The 18,825-nt window shown below is 44.3% G+C and overlaps 1 protein-coding gene across 2 annotated transcripts; it reads left to right on the top strand.

The window, feature by feature from the left end:
* Positions 1-861: 861 nt before the first annotated feature.
* Positions 862-17,782, top strand: HSF2 (heat shock transcription factor 2). Of its 2 annotated transcripts, XM_074819229.1 has the most exons (13): positions 862-1,048; positions 5,090-5,198; positions 5,405-5,532; positions 6,334-6,458; positions 8,645-8,720; positions 9,766-9,827; positions 9,939-10,023; positions 10,907-11,076; positions 12,340-12,609; positions 13,149-13,254; positions 15,735-15,788; positions 16,401-16,476; positions 16,829-17,782. In XM_074819229.1, the coding sequence occupies exons 1-13, from the start codon at positions 902-904 to the stop codon at positions 17,116-17,118; spliced, it is 1,698 nt and encodes a 565-aa protein (XP_074675330.1). In that variant the 5' UTR covers positions 862-901; the 3' UTR covers positions 17,119-17,782. The 2 variants fall into 2 exon arrangements, with proteins under 2 accessions (XP_074675330.1, XP_074675331.1); XM_074819230.1 differs by lacking the exon at positions 15,735-15,788.
* The last annotated feature ends 1,043 nt before the right edge of the window (positions 17,783-18,825 follow it).

Raw genomic sequence — 18,825 nt, 5'->3', positions numbered from 1 at the left:
CACTGGCAGTAACTTGCCCAAATGGAAGTCAAGCAGTAGGTCCAAGGGGAAGATGCTGAGGCTTTTTGGCTGGTGCTACCTCAGCTCTTGCCACTCTCCCTCTCCACTATATGTTGGATACTTCCTGAAGGGAAGGGTGCACGTAACCTTTCTTTCTTCAACTGAGGGATGCCCTAAGGAAGTGATACTGTCCTTAACATATTATACAGCTGCTATTAACACACGGGGTTACAAGAAGTGTTAATTCTGTCATGTGTGTAGTGCTGGGCCACGTGGGGGGGACTGATGGACAGCCCTTAGAGCTGCAGACCTCTGCGCGCCCTGAGCAACGGGCTCGACAGGGGAGTGCCCAGTACCTGCAGTTATGGTTGCCTGCTCTGTCCTGCGTGACTTCTGCGAAGGCGAGGGAAAGCCCCTCCCTAGAGGCTGGAGAGCGGGACCTCCCCTCAGCCTCCGGCCGCTTCCCTCCGCACCGACGCCCGAGCGGGAACGGGCGCCCCGCCCACCGTGTGGCTCCACCCCCCGGGGAGAGAGGCGCGTCCCCATTGGCCCCGGCCCCTCCATATTTGCATGGGCGGGACCTACCCGTCTCGGCCTCCCTCCTCCGCGCACCGCCCCTGCCGGGCGGGCGGCCGGGCCCGCGCTGTTGTGACACGTGCGGGCGGCGCACGTGGGGCCGTTATGTAAAGCGCAGGGTGGAAGGGGGCGGGGAGGCGGCGGGGCGGCGCGCACGCGCGCGCGCGGCGGGCCGCTGCGCATGCGGGGGTCGCCCGGCGCGCAGGCGCGCGCGTGGGGAGGGGTGGGGGGAGGCCGGGCTGGGTCCTCCTCCTCCTCCTTGTTCCCTCCCCCCCCCCCCCCCGCGCCCCTCCCCCGGCCAGACGGCGGAGGCTCCCGAGCGACAATGAAGCAGCAGCAGCCGCGGCAGCAGCAGCCGCCCCCCCAGCCCCAGCCGCCGCCCTCCGCCAGCGCCGGGGTCCCGGCCTTCCTCAGCAAGCTGTGGGCGCTGGTGGGCGAGGCCCCCAGCAACCAGCTCATCACCTGGAGCCAGGTGCGGCGCGCGCCGGCCGCGGCGGTTGGCGGCCCCGTGCGCGGGGCGGCGGGAGGTGCCCCCCCCCCCCCGCCCCCCCCCCCCGCTTAGCTCCGTATTCCTCCGGCGGCGCCGGGCAGCGGCTCCTCCCGCGCCCTGCGGGCACCCGGGGCCCGCTGGGGAAGGACCGGGAGGGGGCGGGCCTGCCGCGGGGCCCGTGGCGTCGGGGCGGGCAGCCGCGGGCCTCGGCGCGCGTGGGGAGGGTGGAAAGACCGGGCACGGCCGCTGGGCTCGGTCGGGCTCCCCTCAGGCGGCCCGAGGGAGCGCCCCCCCGGCCGAGCAGCTCTGGGCCGTCGCAGCTCTCCCAGCCCCGACGGGGCTGTTGGGGAGAGGCCGACTCGCCTCGCCGGCCCGCAGCCGCTGCCTCGTCTCTGGCTGCGGGTACCCGGGGAGTACGAGCGCCGGTGCCCGCCGGGGAGGCGCGTCCCCTGCCGGGCCGGGCCGGGGGGGGCCTGTTGGCCGGCCCCGGCTGAGCGGGCTGGGGGCTTCCCCGGGAGGCTGTCGGCGGGCGCTGCTGAGCTTGGCGAGGGGGAGGGCAGGGATCCGAGAGCGGTCGGGTATTGCGGTGCGCTGACACGCAGTTTTTATTAAGCCGTAGCAGGGGAACCGCAGAGCCGCGGTGGAATTGTGAGTTCGTAAATAACAGGGGCTCGCCCTCGGGGAGCCCGGGGCTGTGCGACGGCGTCCTGCTCCGGGGGAAAAGAGGGTCGGGGTGTTAGCGTCTCCAGCACGCCAGACAAACAGGGCCGCTGTTCCCCCGTGCGACACCGATCCGGGGCCGGCAGCGTTGATGGCGGCTGGGCCGGGGCCGGGGGGGGCCGTGCCGCGCTGTGCCGCCCGCGGCGGTGGGGGCGGGCGGGCGGCCACGTGGGGCCGGCAACTGCTGCCTCGGGCGGCGGCTGCTCACCGGGTCTGGTGTCCACCTGCTGGAACGGGCATCCCCTGCCCCCCCCATCCCCGGTGTGGTTCTGGGGAGCGGCGTGGCGGGGATGGATCAGGGGCACCTCTCTGGAGAAGGTCAAACTCGGTACCCGTCAGTAGCTGGAGGGGGTGGGGGCGGGGGGACGCACGTGAGCGTTGATCTGCTTCTGTTTATTCCAGTAACTGAAGTCCCTTTCCTCGGAACTGCAGGTTAAAGGCATACAGTGGCCGTGTTGATATACATCCACTTTGATTGTTTAAAAAAGAAAAAAAAAAGGAAAACCTGGGTTGAATGTCGTTTCTTCTTGAATCCTATATGTTCAAATGGAGGCTGTTGTAGTGAATAATAAAGCAGCATTATCAGAGCACAAAGTTTATAAGTATTTTGAGGTATTGGAAGGTAGGAAGTAACCACCTTCTTACAATGTAATGAAGGGCTGGTAAGTTTGCTGCAGTGAGCATCATTAACTCTTGTGATAAATACTAAGCATTTTTTATTAATAATTTTCTCTATTTTAGATGTTTTAAAAATAATGTATATTTTAAAAATCCTGTTCCCAAACTGTATCAACATCTTCAAGTGGTGTTGAGATGGCAGCTCTCAGCTGAGTTTATTTTAAATGCTCAAGCAATGATCAAATGTCGTCTTAAACATTTTACTGATAATGAATTACCAGAAACTTCAGCCAGAACTTCCTGAAGAAGGAAGCAGGTAGATTACAGCAGCTTTTCCTTCTATTTTTTTTGTTTTTTTCTGGAAGAGGGTTGCTAAGGGCTATATGAAGATTCAGATGTTCTCTGTCTTAAGAAGTGCCACCTTACGCCTTTAATGGAGACTTTCCAAATCATTGCTTATGCTTATCTCAAGTAAGCACACCAAGGCTATTAGATATTCTTGTATGATTTTCTTAATTAAAAGTAAAGACTAATTGTTTGAGATTCTGTAAGGCTGTGAAGGAAGATCCACTAATCACAGTTGATGCTACTGACATGCAGCACTTCTTGTGTGAGGGAAGGTATTGGGATCATTTGGTACACAAGTGATGACACCTTTTAAAAATATGCTATGTCAATATTATGAGGTATAGGGGAGGAAGAGTACGGTTACTATAGTATTTACTTTCTTCATGTACAAATCCATATTTGTGCTGGAGCACCTCCCTTATGAGGATAGGCTGACACAGTTGGGGCTGTTCAGCCTGGAGAAGAGAAGGCTCCAGGGAGACCTTATAGTGGCCTTCCAGTACTTAAAGGGGGCCCACAGGAAAGGTGGGGAGGGACTCTATCAGGGAGTGTAGGAATAGGATGAGCGGTAATGGTTTTAAACTGAAAGAGAGTAGATTCAGATCAGATGTAAGGAAGAAATTCTTTCCTGTGAGGGTGGTGAGACACAGGAACAGGCTTCCCAGAGAAGTTGTGCCTGGAAGTGTTCAAGGCCAGGTTGGATGGGGCTTTGAGCAGCCTGGTCTAGTGGAAGGTGTCCCTGCCCATGGCAGGGGAGTTGGGACTTGGTGATCTTTAAGGTCCCTTTCAACCCAAACCATTCTATGATTCTATTCTACGATATCCTTAGACTGTAAGCATGACCACTATCTGAAACTGAACAGCCAAATTTTACCTCCCTGCATACATAGTGAAGCCACGGGTATATGTTGTCTGTGGAAACATGTACAAGGAGAACCAAATGAAGTACTTGAAAGATTGCTGTGTGCTGCAGTCAGTAGCGCTAGGACTTGAAAACAGTATTTAGCTATGTAGTAATTCTTCAGTGAGTTCAAGTCAGGCCTTAACTCTGTACAGCTTTGCTGTAAACGACTGTCAGGGCAACAGGAACGAGTAGATGTGTTTCCCAGATTTTTCTGTGCTAGGCCTGAGCAATGTCAAAGTGACAAGGAAGTGAGGTGCTGCATGAAAGCTGTCTGTTGGTGTCACAGGTAGTGCCGCTTGTTTGAGTCCCTTCAGCTGGTGAGTTTCATTAATGCATTGGCTAAAATGGTCTGTTCCTGCCCTTTGCTTCCTCTTTCCCTTCTGCTGACTGATTCTCAGCAGGAGGTAGGTAGGCATTACTGGGAAGTTTTCATCTTCCTACCCTCCTCAGTCTTAAGCTTCTAACTCAATCCCATGGTGAACCATTTATAAATCCTGTTTCTGATGGTCCTTGCTGGTTTGTCAGAAACAAGCTCTTGGGCAGGGATTTTCACATGGTCTCATGGTTGGTTCTTCAAGCTTCTTGGAATCATAGAACTGCTGTCATTTGGGGGTAAGAAATAAATGCGACTCGCTGAACTAAAGGGCTTCTAAGAAGATGCAGCATTACTGTTGACATTTGTTGAAGGTGATAGGCTTCTCATTAAATACAGTGTGAGAGTACTTTGGATGTACAGACAAAACCTAAACCATTTTGAAGTAGCTAATTAGGATTTTGCCAATTACTTGTGCTTTAGTTAATGGAGCACAGTCATTGAAGAACATTTCAGTAGAATTGCCTTCTACTTTAGTCAAAGCCTGTGGATGAAATAAGAAAATCAGTCCTCCCTCACAATTGGTACCCCGGGAGGAGGGGGATAGTGCCTTGGGTGGTTGGTTACCTTTTGGGTAACTCCAAAACCTAGTGGACACCCTCAGCTCTTTGACAGCTCCATCTGCTCTCCAAGTTCTATCAAACTAATTCTGCTTTTATACTGGAAAGCAGAAGGGACTTTCAGCTGGTTGGTGGTGTTTTTTCCTTGCACTGTCTTTTTGTTAGATTCTTTCCCAAGACTTTGAAGCTACCTACAAAATGGATAGTATTGTCCTGTAGTGAAACTGTGATAATTGCTGGTAAACAATTCATTTCTTGAGGAAGCAATGAGTGACAATAGAGTTGTTCCCCTTCATATATGGATAGCGACGTATACTGATAACACTCTGTTGCTTTGCAACTGCGGGGTTTGTACACTTTCTGTTGTGGAAAACTGTAGCCAAGATCAGTTACGTACTGCATGCACAAAGGAAACATTCCTATCTGATGATTAATTCTAAAAGCCCAGCGTGTTTTCTACAACAGTCTTTAAGTAGCCTAATGTGTCTCTCTTATTTTAGAATGGCCGGAGTTTCTTGGTGTTGGATGAACAGAGATTTGCAAAAGAGATTCTTCCCAAGTACTTCAAGCACAGCAACATGGCAAGCTTTGTCAGACAGTTAAACATGTGTAAGTTCTTGGGTTTTTGCTTTCTAGCATAGTTCTAGATCCTGTACGTGTTCAGTTATAGACAGTGGCTTTCAAGCAGTGGCTTCTGTTCTCTGCAACTAGGATACTGTCTCATCCTCAAAACTGATAAGAAGATAGTTGGAACAGCATAGTTTGAATTTCTTAATATGAGTTTTGAGAGGGCTTTTTTTCTTCTTTTTTTACAGATGGCTTCCGTAAAGTTGTCCATGTTGATTCTGGGATTGTCAAACAGGAGCGAGATGGTCCAGTAGAGTTTCAGCACCCGTATTTTAAGCAGGGCCGGGAAGACTTGTTGGACCACATTAAAAGGAAGGTTAGTGAAAACTCAGTATGTGGAAAACCTGTGCGAGTAAGTATGAATGAATAGCAAAGTTCATGTCAAGTTTAATTTCAGGATTGGGAGTGCAGATAAGTTTGGGGAAGCAAACTGTGCTGCTGTCATATATATCTTGACTTGCTTTAAGATATTTTGGGGGATTTGACTAAGTCTCCTTTATTTAACCTGCTTTGCTGTCATTATAGTAAGTTTCACAGGTGGCAAAAATGAGCAAGTTATGCAAATATGACATTTTGCAAATGGGTATTAGAAGTGCAGAGCATGCTTTGACTTTACCATCAGTAATGCAGCAATCTGCTTGTTTATGTAGCTTGTTTCAGAACAAGCTGTAAGCATTAAACTTTTCACCAAAGAGAACGGGGGCAAACCTATAAACAGGTTTGTTATGCTGCTAAATGTGGTTCTGGAATATGCTCTGCTGTTAACCGTGAGTCAGGTGAATATAGATACCGAATAGAAATACAGCGAGTTAAACTGTGGAGAGAGGGATGTACTTACTAACATTGGGTTACTGTGAAGCCGTTAGGAAGTAGAGCACTTAAGAGAATGCCTGAAGAATCCGTATGTACACAAATGTAACAACTAAAGCTAATGTGGTGACAGCTGTAAGAATAAATTTCTGTGTGTTTCTGTATTTTTTTTATTTGATGCTTGGTTTATTATTAACTTAAATGCAGTTTATGAATGCTAGAAGAAAAAATACTTGATCACCAAAAGAAAATAACAGTTAACAATGAGTAAAGAAAAGTGTTGTTTCTGGATTCTAATCTTTTACAGGTTTCTTCTTCGAGACCTGAAGAAAACAAGATACGTCAGGAAGATATCTCCAAAATAATTAGTAGTGCTCAAAAGGTGCAAATTAAACAAGAGACTATTGAATCTCGATTGTCTGCTTTGAAGAAGTAAGTTGCTCCATCAGCAGCTGATCCCTAAACTTGAGTAATTCTGATCATTACGTGGCAGGGGGGTTGGAACTAGGTGATCTTTAAGGTCTCTTCCAACCTGAATCATTCTATGATAATACATAGCGGACAAAGACTTAATTTTAGGTGTTTCTTGATTTCTTACTGCTTTAGGAAAATAAATTTCAGTATAAGAATTGCATTAAAAATTGAATATTCTGATATGGCTAAAAGTAATAGGGAATGTTGGTGTTTGAAGAACTGTCTAGTAGTGGGCAATTAGATAACACCTTTAATAACAGCTCTATAAGAGTTAATACCTATGAAAATATGTTTAGAAATCCACTTTGGAAATTCATTACTTACCTCAGTGGCAGAGGTACAGAATATCAAATCCAAATAAATAGAGTATTTTTAGAATTATATTTTAACCTATTTAGTAATTGCGATTTATTTTAACAGTGAGAGAGATGTGTGTCATGAATTGCTTAACCCTTAGCGTATGTAGATACAGGATATATGAGCATAAACTCATGCATTGTAAGTCACAGCACCTCAACAGTAACTCTGTCTCAGGACTCCTTAACTTACATTAAGAACGTAAATGATTGTGTACCTCTGTGCCAGAGGTCACTGATTAGTTCAAGTTTTAAGAAGTAAATGCTGTCATTTCTAGTTTTCAGTTCTAATTACTTGAGTGATAGAATATTAGGAGGCAAACTTACTTTGTCTAGGAAAAGCCTTTATTAGAATCTGATCAGTCTAGAGTAACAATGTTCATATTCATCCTTTCCAAATCATAGACGAATTTAGAGTGGAAGAAACCTCAGAAGGCTGTCAGGTCCAAACCCCTGCCCAGAGCAGGGCTGACTTTGACTGAAACGACTTCTGGTTGCTAATGACCTGCCAATTGTGGAGGTGAAAAGATAGAATGGTTCCGTTCATCTTTGACATCCATATTGTTGACCCATGAGTTTAAAATGATTGAAGTAGAAACTGGAGCTAAATCAGAAGACCTAGTCCTACAAAACATGTTAATAAAGGTAGTGAGGAAATTGAGGAACTTCAGAATCCCGAACCTTAGTTGTTAAATTTGTCATGGAACTGTGGTCTGAAATTGTACCTTGGACATAGGGCAGTTTGAAGAGTGAGTAATAAGCTTCATCACACTGCATATAAACAGCTGTTTCTGAAGGCTTAGCTTAAGGTTTCCTAAAAACCCAAACACCAGAGGAGAGATTGTTCTTTTTTGGCTGTGTTGAAAACTACACTGCAAAAGAGAGGAGGGCTGTATGTTGTCTTTCCTTATTCATTGAAGCTTTCAGTAGTCGTCATCTACCTCCTTAATATGCTTTATGCTGTTGGAAGCAGCGAGATCATGGATAAAATAGCAAGGGACACTTTACAGCAGTTCTTACACTGTCTCCATAACTGGAGTACTGGAACAACCAAGGTTTGTAAAATGGCAGTGTTTCATGAAAACTGCCATCTCTGCTGTGCTCCTGTTATTTTTTAGCAGCTAACGTGCCCTTTACTGGAGCTAGTAGAGGCAACTGTTAGGATGACCTACAGCTGCATGTGTGACTTGAGAGCTTGTTCTGTAAAGATGCTTTCAAGGTGGATGTACAGTTGCTGACAGGTGGCTTGTGTCTAGCAAGATGTGTGTGAAGGAGGACAAACAGGCTTGATATGTATGAACTCTTTTTTTTTTTTTTTTTTTTTTTTAAGTGATGAGAGAAACTGCACTCTTACGCTGTTTGGTCCTTTGCTGCTGCCAGGAACAAGTTGGATGCTTGATTTTTTTTTTTATTTGTTTTATTTAATTCCTTAGGATTTATTTACTAGAAGGAAGAGGAAAAGATAACTTTCTTATGGGAAAGGAAACAAAATAGTTGATTTTTAAATGCTGAATGTATGTGTAATAAGTATTGCCAAATCTGGAAATTTTTTTTTTGTTAAAGGGGGCTGGAAATTCTCTGCAGGCTATTTGATGTGTTTGGGTCTCCATTTTGTAATTATTTGCTAAGGCTGCTGACTGTGTGACACACACACACACCCCCCCCCCGAATCTAAAAGCACATTTCAAAGAGCTTTAATGAAGCCAACTAATCTTTAACAAAAAATACTAATGTAAATATTTTAAAACATAGTTTTAATTTGACTTTTAAATCATTGTTTTCAAACAGAGAGAATGAATCCCTTTGGAGGGAAGTGGCAGAACTGAGAGCAAAACACTTGCAACAACAGCAGGTTATTCGGAAGGTAAAGCTTCATTCAGGTGTCATATGTGGATGAGTGAGTGAGTGCCGCTGAACTAGGAATACTGTGCCACATGTTGTCTTGCCTTGCCCTCTGTTTTTTTTTGTAGTGTGTGAAATGTCTCTTTAATAGAAAAAACAAAAGGGTGGTGTATAGTGAACAAATCTTTGTGAAACAGTCAGTGTATTTTATGGCATAAGCACAAGATAAGGCCAAACTCCTGTAAACGTTTTCAAATAAAGAGGTTCAAGAGCATCACATCATTCATTAAAGTACCCTTAAAATGGTCCGTGCATCTTTCTATTACTTCAGGAATTGGATGACTAATATTCTGTACTGATAATATGTTAGCTTAGTTTAGTTTAACAGTTAGATTTATGATCCACCAAAACTGATGTAAATGCAAACAGTTTACACATTATTTTTTTTTACGTATCAGACAGAGCATCACTGAAAACAGCCTTGTGGCAGAGACTGTTACTGATTTTTTTTTTCCAGTTTGTTCAAGCCAGATGCATACATTTAATCCTTAAATTTAAAACATAAGGGAAGAAGGTCTTAACATTTCAAAAAGAAAGGCAGTTGATGAATACTGTTACTTGTACATATATTTTTTTCTGAATCTGTCAAAAATGCCTTTTACCAGGACCAGTATTTACAGATATAGGTTACATATACAGTCAACATCCCTGTGTGCCTTCTGTCATTGCTTGTTAGAATTCTTCTAATAGTTTGAGTTACTGGATGTTTTTCCGTGTGCTGTAGGATGTCGTGTAAAAGTCTGCTCTTATTGACTGCTGCTTGAAAAGCCTTTCTCAGACAACTGAATAACTATTCTTTTTAAATGTTACCAGCGGTGTTTTCTATTCTACCACGATTTTTAACTTTTCTGAACAGTTCTATATGGAAGTTACTACACAAAATAATTGTTCTGCTGTTTATGTATAGATTTTATTCTTGAAGTCTTCTGCTGTAAGATACATTGGTACTCTTTGACAGAAACAATTACAGAGTAGAGCGACTAACAATAGTGTTCTCTTCCTTACAGATTGTACAATTTATTGTTACCTTGGTGCAGAATAACCAACTAGTGAGCCTAAAACGCAAGAGGTAAATATGGTCTTGAAAACTTGCTGTCCGTCAATATACTGACATGTTTTATTGACTAAAACCAAAGAATTAGTTTCAGGATGGCTTTCTTCCTTTACTCTTCTGATTTAGGCCTCTACTTCTAAACACTAATGGGCCTACAAAGTCAAATGTATTTCAACACATTGTGAAAGAACCAGCTGAAAGTAACCACCATGTAAGTTTTCTTTTATGCATACTCTGTGTTGTGATGAAGGAAGGACAGGAGGGGGGCAGGCAGATCAGGTAGCTTGTCTTAGGAGGAATAAAACATAGCTGTGTACTGAGAGCTATCAACTTTCAGAAGTGACACGCCATGTTGTGTTTCCTTCAGAAGACAAGTGTGTTGATGATCACCATTCACTTTTCAATATAAGCATGTATAAGCTAGTTAACTGTGTATTAAATACAGCTTGTTGTGATCCCACTGAAAGCAGTTTGCTTTGAATAGCCGTGCTGTTAGAAATAGCATATGTATGTTGTGGTGTTATCTCTGGGAGTTAGGCGCCCCTGGCCCTACACAGGGACAAGGATCCAGCGTGTTGCTCTGCAAGGCAGTATCCAAGCCAGCAAAACCATGTCAAGTTCCTGTGCCATTTGAATGTGTCATGACGCTGAAAGTTATTTTGTGCTGTCCAAGTAATGGTTGGTGGGGAAATCATTAGAATGAGTGCTGTAGCATGGTACTAGAATTAATAGCTTTATAACAAAGTACTATTTAAAGGGCAGTCACTGTTTTAATATTTTTAGTTCTTGTGTAGTCCTGTTGTCGCAGCTTTTTTGTTGCTTTTGCTGACAGTGCTAGTATATTTTTATTTCTATGCCTGTAGTATTTGCCAGCCATTTTTTTTTTTCTGTAGCTGCTATTCTCCAGCTTGTTCGTTTATTTGTATGGTTTTTCTCTTAAATGTAGATCTGTACAAACAGCTTGTAATCTCTGAGGTTTAGGAAAGCTCTTACACCTCTTTAGAATTGAAGCATTGTAAGATACAATGATAACTGTCAGAATGCTGAAGCTTATTGTCCCTCTGTCCCCTGTCTCTTTTAAAAATAATTCTCAGGTACCTCTCAACAGAAATGAGGGCTTAAAACAAAGGGAACAGATTTCAGATGACATCATTATTTATGATGTCACTGGGCATGTGGGTGATGAAGAAAATCCCATGGGTGATGAAGAAAATCTTCCCATTAAACCAGAAGCAAATGAAGATATCACTTCAGATTCTTCCAAGTAAGAAGTCTCTAGAAGTCTATGTAGATAATTGGCTTCCAGTGTATGCAATAATTCAGATGTATTAGATAATTCTTTTTTTAATGAAGTGACCAGAATTATTCAGTACTCCTTCACATATAGAAGCTTTCATCTGTGAATTCACACTAGGTTCCAATTCACTGACCTCCAAATAGTTAATTGACTGTTGGACTTTTAATATGCTGAGGATAGAAAGTAGTGGGAAGCAGTCTGTGTTATTGCATATTTACTTGTCCAAAGACAGAGTAAGTGATGTCATCTTACTTTTGGTTACGAATACAGACAGGAATGACTTCCCTTGCTTTTACAGATTTTTACGGAGAATGATTTGCATGTGCTGTTTGTCAAGTGTTGGTGTGGTCTTTGAACTTTTATCAAGCCAGTTAATTTCAGGGGTTTTTTTCAGTCCCAAGTGTTTTGTGACTGTGTTCCTTCCTGTCTGTACTTAACACTATAAAAGTAATTAATCTTTCAGCTATGAGCAGTTGAAACTTGGTCCAGGGATTGTGATGCAGCTCTCTTCCTGAGTTGCTTTGTATTGATAGGGCACGTATTATGCCTCAAGGAATAAAACTTAGATATTTCTAGCTTGGTACCTGAACTCTTCTTGTTCAGCTGATGTCTGGGAATGCATTCTCTGATAGAAAAGCTTCCTGAAGATAAGGCTATGATGGAGAGGCAGCACAGCTAACAGCTGCTTAAGGGTTAAGAAAACCAGAACAGGGAGGAAGGCAAATTATTTGAGACTCTTTCTTGATTTTTAGGTTGCTTTCCTGGTATACATAACAAGGTTAATTAACTACAACACTGTTGACTGAGATTCTTTGTTATGCATGTTCCAGAGTTGATTCTGTTCAACAGGAAAGATGCAAAATATATATTGTCTGTCTGGTTTGATGGCCTCATATGCTTTGGTCCACTTGGTACATACTTTACATTTATATGCAAGCTTATAGCTGTTCTAATGCAAAAACTATCAGTGTTCCTGTATCTTTTTAGTAGCTGTTATTGTGATCTAGCACAACAGTGTCTGTTAGCTGAGCTGCATTAACTGCATTGACTGTTACAGCACCATATCAATGGAATATAGAGAGTATCTTGCTGTGTTTTGTATTAAAAAGCAGTAGGAAAGTTTATTTATTTGTAGTAGCTTGACTAAAATGAGAAGTAACTAAATCTGTGGAATAGTACCGATTTAAGTAAGTGTATGAAATGCTTTAATTCATTTGTCTCATATTACAGCTGTAGTCATTCTCCTGATATTGTAATTGTGGAAGATGATAACGAAGAGGAATACGCCCCCGTAATTCAAGGGGATAAAAGCACAGAATCAGTTGCTCTCCCACCTCATGATCCCCTCAGCCCTGTCAGTGACAGTACAAACCCACTCATGTCAAGTGCTGTACAGCTGAATAACCAGTCAACTTTAACTGCAGAAGATCCAGTCTCAATGATGGATTCCATACTCAATGAGAATGGAGTAATTTCACAGAATATAAATCTTCTTGGAAAGTGAGTAGCCTGATCTTTTGTTTTTTCAAGTATTAGAACTGATTGTTTGAAGTAAAAAGAACTAAATAGTAGGTTCTATTGAGAACTACAGATTTATAGGTCACCTTTTAAGTATTGTAAGACAGGACCTCTGATTTTCTTCATGAAGCGAGTGAGTCGAGGTGGATAACCTGACAGTGTAATGTGTGGATATCGTTGTTTAAACTGTCAGGATTTACCTGTGTAGCTCTTGAAGGTGGATGGGGACGCATTAGGGCTACCTGGATGCAAGAAGTGCATCTCTGCTGATGTCATGTCATAGTGTTATGTTGATGTAATACCTATTTTGGAGCACCTGTCTGCTTTACTTGGGTTCTCCTCTAAAGATGCTAAAAGTTTTCATTTTTTTTTACAGAGATTGTTTCTAATGAAAAACTTAGCTCATTCTAGTTCTGGTGAAGATTTTTAAATGCATGTAGTACCTCTGTGTAAAGCTTTATTGTGGATTTCTAATCCTTTTGTTAAGGCATACAGCAATAAAATACTGTTTGTCTCTCTAGAGTGGAACTTCTGGATTATCTTGACAGTATCGACTGCAGTTTAGAGGACTTCCAAGCTATGTTATCAGGACGACAGTTCAGCATAGATCCAGATCTCCTTGTCGATGTAATTTTCACTGTTTAAGTATTTTGGTAATACACTACAGAAAATATTTGTGTGGGTTGTTACCATTTAAAATAGATTTAAAACACAACAGATTTTGTTTTCTTTCTTTCCTTTAAAACAGGCAAGTTGTAAATATTTGCAAATATGTGTATCATAGAATCACAGAATGGTTTGGGTTGGAAGGGACCTTAAAGATCATCTCGTTCCAGCCCCGTCCAACCTCGCCTTGAACACTTCCAGGCAGGGGGCAGCCACAACTTCTCTGGGAAGCCTGTTACAGTGTCTTACCACCCTCACAGGAAGGAATTTCTTCCTTACATCTGATCTGAATCTACTCTCTTTCAGTTTAAAACTGTTACCCTTCGTCCTATCACTACACTTCCTGATAAAGAGTCCCACCCCATCTTTCCTGTGGGCCCCCTTTAAGTACTGGAAGGCCACTATAAGGTCTCCCTGGAGCCTTCTCTTCTCCAGGCTGAACAGCCCCAACTGTGTCAGCCTATCCTCATAAGGGAGGTGCTCCAGCCCCCTGATCATCTTCGTGGCCTCCTCTGGACCCGCTCGAGCAGGTCCATGTCCTCCTTATGTTGGGGGCCCCAGAGCTGGACACAGGACTCCAGGTGGGGTCTCACGAGAGCAGAGTAGAGGGGGAGAATCCCCTCCCTCATCCTGCTGGCCACACTTCTCTTGATGCAGCCCAGGGTACAGTTGGCTTTCTGGGCTGCAAGTGCCCATTGCTGGCTCATAGTTTTCCATCCACTAATGCCCCCAATTCCTTCTCCCCAGGGCTGCTCTCAATCCACTCATCGCCCAGCCTGTATCTGTGCTTGGGATTGCCCTGACCCATGTGCAGGACCCTGCACTTGGCCTTGTTGAACTTCATGAGGTTTGCACAGGCCCACCTCTCCAGCCTGTCCAGATCCCTCTGGATGGCATCTCCCTTCCCTCCAGCATGTCAACCGCACCACACAGCTTGGTGTCATCAGGGAAACTTGCTGGGGGTGCACTCAATCCACTGTCCATGTCACCAAGAAAGATGTTAAACAGCGCTGGTCCCAACACTGACGCCTGAGGAACGCCAGTTTCTGGGGCACTGGTATAATTCTCGGTGCCATGCCACTGCTCAAGCAAATGCTTAAGTTTTTGATTAAAGAATGGCTTTCTTAATGAGATAATGCTTACGTTTGTTGCTATGTAAACTCAAACACCAGTTAGATTAATGCTGTTGCTTTGAAATAGCCCAGTACATAATCTGTGGTCTTCTCAATGAACTGGGGTTGAAAAGGTTCTTGGCATTTATTTTAGAAGTCTTTCTGCCATTTCAGGTTATTTTTTAGGAGTATGTATATGTTCCCAATTTCTCTTCAGATGTTTGTTGAGTAGAATGGTCTAGGTTGGAAGGGATCTGTGCTTATCATCTAGTCCAGCCCCCTTGCTCAAGGGAGGGCCAACTTGAAAGTTAGATCATGTTGCTCAGGACCTCATTGACTCAAATTCTGAAATCTCTGAAGATGGGAGCTTCCACAGCCTCTCGGGTGCCTGTTCCAGTGCTTGACTCTTTGTGAAGAATTTACTTCAGTCAGTCACAATTTCCCCTGCTGCAGCTTGTAGCTCTTGCCTCTTGTCGTTTGTCCACTTCTGGAGTTTGTCTCCTCCATAACACCTCTTCAGAAGCAGTGGAAGAGTGCAGTTATCCCCCGTTGTCTGCCCTCTGCAGACAAGATTGGCCAGGCTCCCTCAGCCTCTCATGGCCTAAGCCCCCAGACACCTGTGGCCCTCTGGACACCCTCGTACTGGGAGGCCTAAAACTGGAGGCTCTTCCCCACGTGGCCTCAGGTGCTGTGCAGAGAGAAATGACTGCTTCTACTGACCTCCTGGCTGCGCACTGCCTGTCCCAGAGCATGCTGCCCTGGAGCAGGGCCCTGCTGCTGGCTCATGGGAGGGTGTTGCCTACCATGACCCCCAGGTCCCTCTCCGAGGAGCTGCTCCCTGTCTCTCTGTTTCCTCACGTGGGCCAGTGCGTGAGGTTATCGTGTCCTAAGTGCATCCGGCTGTTGAACCGGACAGGGTGCCTGTTGGCTCCTCTTCCACCTTGCTGAGATCCCTCTTAACAGCAGCTTTCATGGCTCCTTCCAGTTTGGTGTCACTTGCAGATTTGATCAGGGTGTGTTCTTCCTTTTTGTACACAGGCTTCTCTATGCAGCAACGTAAGGAGGAATCAGTGTTTTCAGACTGCAGCAAACTGTCAGATGTTAATGCAGTTTCCTTTGTGACTGAGGTTCATGGAATTCCAAACCATTACGCTCCAAAGCTAGGTTGTCTTTGTGAAAGTGGTAACTACCTGTAAATAAACTCTAATCCTGATAGAGGGTGAAAACATTAAATATAGGGATTATTCTCACACAGGCAGATGTGATGGTCTTGTATTCTTACTAGCAACATCGATATACCTAAAACTTGATGTGTTTTGTCTTATTCAGCTTTTTACAAGCTCCGTGCAGATGAATCCCACAGATCATATCACTAATGCCAAAGTAAGTCTTAAATCCATTGCTCGATGTACACACTAGTGAGAGATGCAAACATTCATCCTTTATTGTTTCCTTTACTGGTATAATAGCACTTTTTTCATGCCCTGGCTTTGAAGGCTTTCCATGAGAGTAGGAAGGCTGCAGCTGAATTCATCCTGTTTGTTAGGTTTTATGCAGAAAAGGGAAAAGCACACTAATTAGTGTCATTTAAAACTCATACTACCTTGAGGCCAGTATCTGTGTATTGTACCAGGCTCTTGACTTTTGTATCCTCTAAGATTTTAGCACTTGCAAACATGGTACATACTTTGTCAGAATGGTTGCACCTGTATTGTCTGGTGGGAAAAGAAAGACAAGAATAAGCAGCAGAGTGAAGATCTAGCTCTTTGGATTTGTCTTGTTCGTTTATGGGCATTAGTTTTGGTTCTTGCTTGAGTCAGCCTGTGTTTACATTTCACACTTTCTCAGCCAGGGTCTGTTAGTGTGGGTAGCTGATATCACTGCATCCCTTCAGAAAGAACAACTTAATTTTTTTTAATAGTTGGTCAGCTGTGTGCTCTAGTGACATTGGAAAAGGCTTGAAGTGTGTGTTGAAGATTTTGCTTTTGTTTCCAGATGGAGACAAAGGGAATAGAAATCACCAAGAATAATGCTGGTCCCACAGCTTCACAAGTTTCCAAGCCTAAATCAGGTGAGTTGCAGTGTTTTGCTGAAGAAGCATTGTTCTAAAAACCATCTCGGTTATTTGCTCTTTGCCTGGTTTTGTGTCATGCTGATAAGCAAATAACTAAAACACTATATTTGCTTTTTATGTTTTTGGCACTGTACCAGGTGCAGAGAAGCTGTTCTTTTTTGCAGGAGAATCTGAACAAGTAATGTTATATGCATGAGTGTAACAATTCTTCAATCACTCACTTAAACACCTATAATGGTTTTTATTGATTATTCTTTAAATAAATTCTGTGGGTTGGATTTTGTTTTTTCCTTCTGCATGTAGAAAGGCCTGTGAACTGATCATGGTTTGGGCATTTCTTTTCCCTTAGATAAGCAGCTCATACAGTACACAGCGTTTCCACTCCTTGCATTCCTTGATGGGAACCCGGGCTCTGCCATGGAGAGCGGGAGCTGGGCGGCTGAAACTCCTTCGGCTGTTGACAAATCCCTGGAAGTGGACGAGCTCCTGGAGAGCAGCCTGGATCCCGAGCCCACCCAGAGCAAACTGGTGCGGCTGGAGCCGCTGACGGAGGCAGAAGCCAGCGAAGCCACGCTCTTCTATCTATGTGAACTTGCCCCGGTGCCCATGGACGCAGACATGCCCTTCTTGGATAACTGATGTCATGGGGACTCTGTATATAGTCATGAAGATGAACTATTTATTTAGAATATTGTTTGGTATATGAGTCTTTTGTAAATCACTGTTTTATGTAACCAGATAACGTGGAATCTAAAATACTTTTCCTATGTTACTTCCTCCAAGCAGTTGTTTAGGGACGTGGTTAGACAGGCTGTTGGGCACAGCTGGCACTACCACGTCAGACTGTTACTGTCCTGCTGCCAGGTACTTGGTATGATACGTATCGCTGAAGGGCCCAGCTAACTGAACACTTGTCAACAGTAAGCTTTGATTTTATGATTTCTTATACTTCTGGTCTTACATATGATGGCATAAACTAGTAGTGTACGGTTAGGGAGCACTGACTTTCTGTATCTTAGGTTTTCTATTTTTTACAATGTTTTATTTAACAAACATGAGGATTTTTTTGGGGGTGGGGGGGACCAGGACCTGATGTAGGCTTTTTTTTTTCCCTGCTTGAACTGGGAACAAAGTGCCTGTACCTTGCTCAATCTTGGTTCTGCCTTACTTTCACTTCAGTGGAAGTGCTCACACATAGCACAAACTGGGGAAAAGTTCTTTACAGCCGCCAGGCCCCTCAACTGCATGAGTGCTTTTAACCTGGACCATCTACTCTGAGAAAATAAATGTTACTTAAGTGTGACACTTGTTAAGAGTTGTCTCTTCTTGTGTGTGCCAGCTGGTGTTTTTCATGCCCTAGTAGCTGTGCAAGGAGGTAGGTCTGTCTGCTTCCAGGCATGGTTGGTGGAAAATAGTTTCATCTATCTCCAAACTTCAAAGTTTACCTATAAGCCTCCAAAACATGTGGCCAATGCAGCAAACTGTGTTTTCCTTTAGCAGTACACAATGTTTTCTCCTTTGCTTTCTTCTAAAAACTGTGGCAGAGCCCTGTAGCTTTACTTCCCCTGAAGAGCTCTACCCCTACTCAGTGTTTTCAGTGTTGCTTTTACCAAAGCCGCCTGCATTTGTTCACGTGAACTTAACTGTAGTTATAGCGCACAGCTGAATGCCAGAGGGGTCACTGCAACACTCAGTCAAGGTGCAGTTGACACTTTTAACTTCAATCATCTCACCCTGAGCTCCTGATTTAATATAAACAGTAAGTTAAACCATAACTGAAAAGTTTTCTTCCCTTTCTGCCCTCAAAGCTGTAGACAGTTTTGAGAAGCTCCACCGGGGAAGATGCTCCACTGAAGGGAGGAACTGGGTTTTAGTAACCTCATACATGCAACAGGAAAAACATCTTGCACAACTAGCACTGCATTTTTTTTTTTTTTAAAGGAATAGTCTAGCCACTCACACAAGCAGCTGAATCCAGAGACACAGGTGATGGTCATCCTTCTGATTCAGTGACTATATTTGTTCCAGGCCTCAGGAACTGCTGCATTAAAGCTGGTGCTCAGGTGTCTTACCCAAACATGCACACAGGATGCACAGCAGCAGTCACTGCAGCAGGACAGCAGTCACCTCTGTGAAGCATGTTTGTGTTTTCAGAGATCGGTGCAAAGAGCACAGAAAGAAGAACCAGAAGAAACCCCACACGAGGGGTTACATGTGATGCCCCAGAGCAAGGAACTGCTGAACTGCCACACCAGGGTACTTGGCAGACAGCTGGCAGCTGTCACTTCTCAGAAGCTGACAAGTGCTGTAAAGCATCCCAGGAGCAGAAGAGGAGACAACATGAAA

The sequence above is a fragment of the Strix aluco genome, chromosome 3 (genome assembly GCF_031877795.1).
Source record: "Strix aluco isolate bStrAlu1 chromosome 3, bStrAlu1.hap1, whole genome shotgun sequence".
Taxonomy (NCBI): Eukaryota; Metazoa; Chordata; class Aves; order Strigiformes; family Strigidae; genus Strix; species Strix aluco.
Note: the sequence above shows the minus strand (reverse complement) of the source record. Positions and strands in the feature narration are given on the sequence as shown.